The 2,228-nt window shown below is 34.2% G+C and overlaps 1 protein-coding gene across 1 annotated transcript in view; it reads right to left on the reverse strand.

Moving 5' to 3' along the window:
- The window catches only part of LOC132606241 (protein TIC 214-like), a 4,418-nt gene extending 2,225 nt beyond the window's left edge, over positions 1-2,193 (reverse strand). The window contains exon 1 of the mRNA XM_060319649.1: positions 1-2,193. This exon is cut by the window's left edge and continues 2,225 nt beyond it. Coding sequence (XP_060175632.1) covers positions 1,112-2,140 — 1,029 coding nt within the window. The 5' untranslated portion in view covers positions 2,141-2,193 and the 3' untranslated portion in view covers positions 1-1,111.
- Between the last annotated feature and the right edge of the window lie 35 nt (positions 2,194-2,228).

A 2,228-nucleotide genomic window follows, 5' to 3' on the forward strand; every position in this document is an offset into this window, starting at 1 on the left:
CAGCTAAAAGCCAGAATATGGGTCTTATGGGGGGTTTAAGAAAACATGTACCAATTACCCAAATCACATTTTTATTAGGTACACTTTCTCTTTGTGGTATTCCACCTCTTGCTTGTTTTTGGTCCAAAGATGAAATTCTTAATGATAGTTGGTTGTATTCGCCAATTTTCGCAATAATAGCTTGGGCCACGGCGGGATTAACCGCATTTTATATGTTTCGGATCTATTTACTTACTTTTGAAGGGCATTTAAACGTTCATTTTCAAAATTATGGTGGGAAACAAAAAACCCCTTTCTATTCAATATCTCTATGGGGTAAAAACGGCGTTAAGAAAAACTCTTGTTTATTACCAATGAATAATAATGAAAGTACTTCTTTTTTTTCAAAAACGAAATATCCTATTGATAAAAATGGAAGAAAGATGACACGACCTTTTATGACTATTGCTCGTTTTGAGCATAAAGCGGTTTATTCCTATCCTTATGAATCGGACAATACTATGCTATTCCCACTATTTGTATTAGGACTCTTTACTTTGTTTGTTGGATCCATAGGAATTCCTTTCAACCAAGAGGGAGTGAATTTGGATATATTATCGAAATGGTTAGCTCCATCTATAAATCTTTTGCATCAAAAGTCGAATAATTCGATGGATTGGAATGAATTTTTAAAGGATGCAGTTCTTTCAGTCAGTATAGCTTATTTCGGAATATTTATAGCATCCTTTTTATATAAACCCATTTATTCTTCTTTAAAAAATTTTGAGTTAATAAATTCTTTTGTTAAAAAGGGCCCTAAGAGAATTCTGTGGGACAAAATTCTCAATGGCATCTATGATTGGTCATATAATCGTGCTTACATAGATGCTTTTTATACAAGATTCTTTGTCGGTGGGATAAGAGGATTAGCTGAATTTACTCATTTTTTTGATCGACGAGTAATTGATGGGATGACTAACGGGGTTGGGGTTATTAGTTTCATTGTAGGAGAAGGTATCAAATATATAGGGGGCGGACGCATCTCTTCGTATCTTTTCTTGTATTTAGCTTATGTTTCAGTCTTTTTATTAGTTTATTACTTACTCTTTTCGACTTTTTGAATCAAATTCTTTTATTTGATTTTATTCAATTTTTTTTTTAATTTGTTATAGCCTGTCTCTGTAAGTTGAGAGTGGAATTTATCCTTTATTTTCTCCTTTCCATTCACTCGGATTTCTTCCGTTTCATCGATTTTGTCCGGATCCCACCCTTCTTCCGAAAAAAGGGAAGGAGAAGGATAAGGATCTTCTTCAGTGGATCCCTCTTGTTCCTGTTTAGTCCCCTTCATTTCGGAAGCAGTTTCTATTTCTACATCTCTTTCTTCCTCACTTTCCACCCTTTCTTCTGTTTTTGAGGCTTCTTTCAGTTTCTTAGTAAGAATGGGTGAGGGTATTCTGCCTAAATAGTAGACACAGGTAATAAATAAGAGAATACTAAAGATCCGAGCCATAGAATTTCTCAATTCTAACACAAGGTACTTATTAGATCGAATGTACTTATTCGATCTAATAGAATGATTTTGCCGTATCCAGACTAATACCAATCCAAGCCATTTCATGAATAAAATGTGACCAATTAACCAACCAACAAAACCACTTGTTACAAATAAGATCTTGTTGTTGCATCGAAAGAGATAAATGTTGACTAATCTGGCTAACATTGAACTTGGTAAAATGAAATGGTTGAATAATTGAAAAATGAGATTATTCAGGAATACACATTGAATGCTGAGATTACGCATTGAATTTCTGGTAGTAGATCCATAATCAAAAAAGTGTTTGTGATTGTTCCAGAAGAAATGAAACAAAAGATATGGTAGAGCTAGGACAGTTATTGTATGAGGCCTACCCAATGCTAGATGTAGAGGCGCATAATAGATCGATATGAACATCATGAGCTTTCTCGTAATAAAACTAGTCGTTGCTGATACCTTCTTCTCGGTTCCTTCTTCCATAACCAGAGCTCGGAGAAGGAAGAGATAAGAGGGCCCTATGGAGAATGTGGTCAGAAATCCATAATAGAGTCCGACCACAACGACCGAATTGATTATCTTCATGCATAAGGATACTAGATTACCTAGTAGAAAAGATTGAAAAATCATCACAAACCTCCCTTATTTCTTTTCTATTGCAATTTCTGGATTATTATATGATGATTTTTCAACATTTCCATATATAGAAAAGAAATAG

The sequence above is a fragment of the Lycium barbarum genome, chromosome 8 (genome assembly GCF_019175385.1).
Source record: "Lycium barbarum isolate Lr01 chromosome 8, ASM1917538v2, whole genome shotgun sequence".
In the NCBI taxonomy this organism is placed as follows: domain Eukaryota; kingdom Viridiplantae; phylum Streptophyta; class Magnoliopsida; order Solanales; family Solanaceae; genus Lycium; species Lycium barbarum.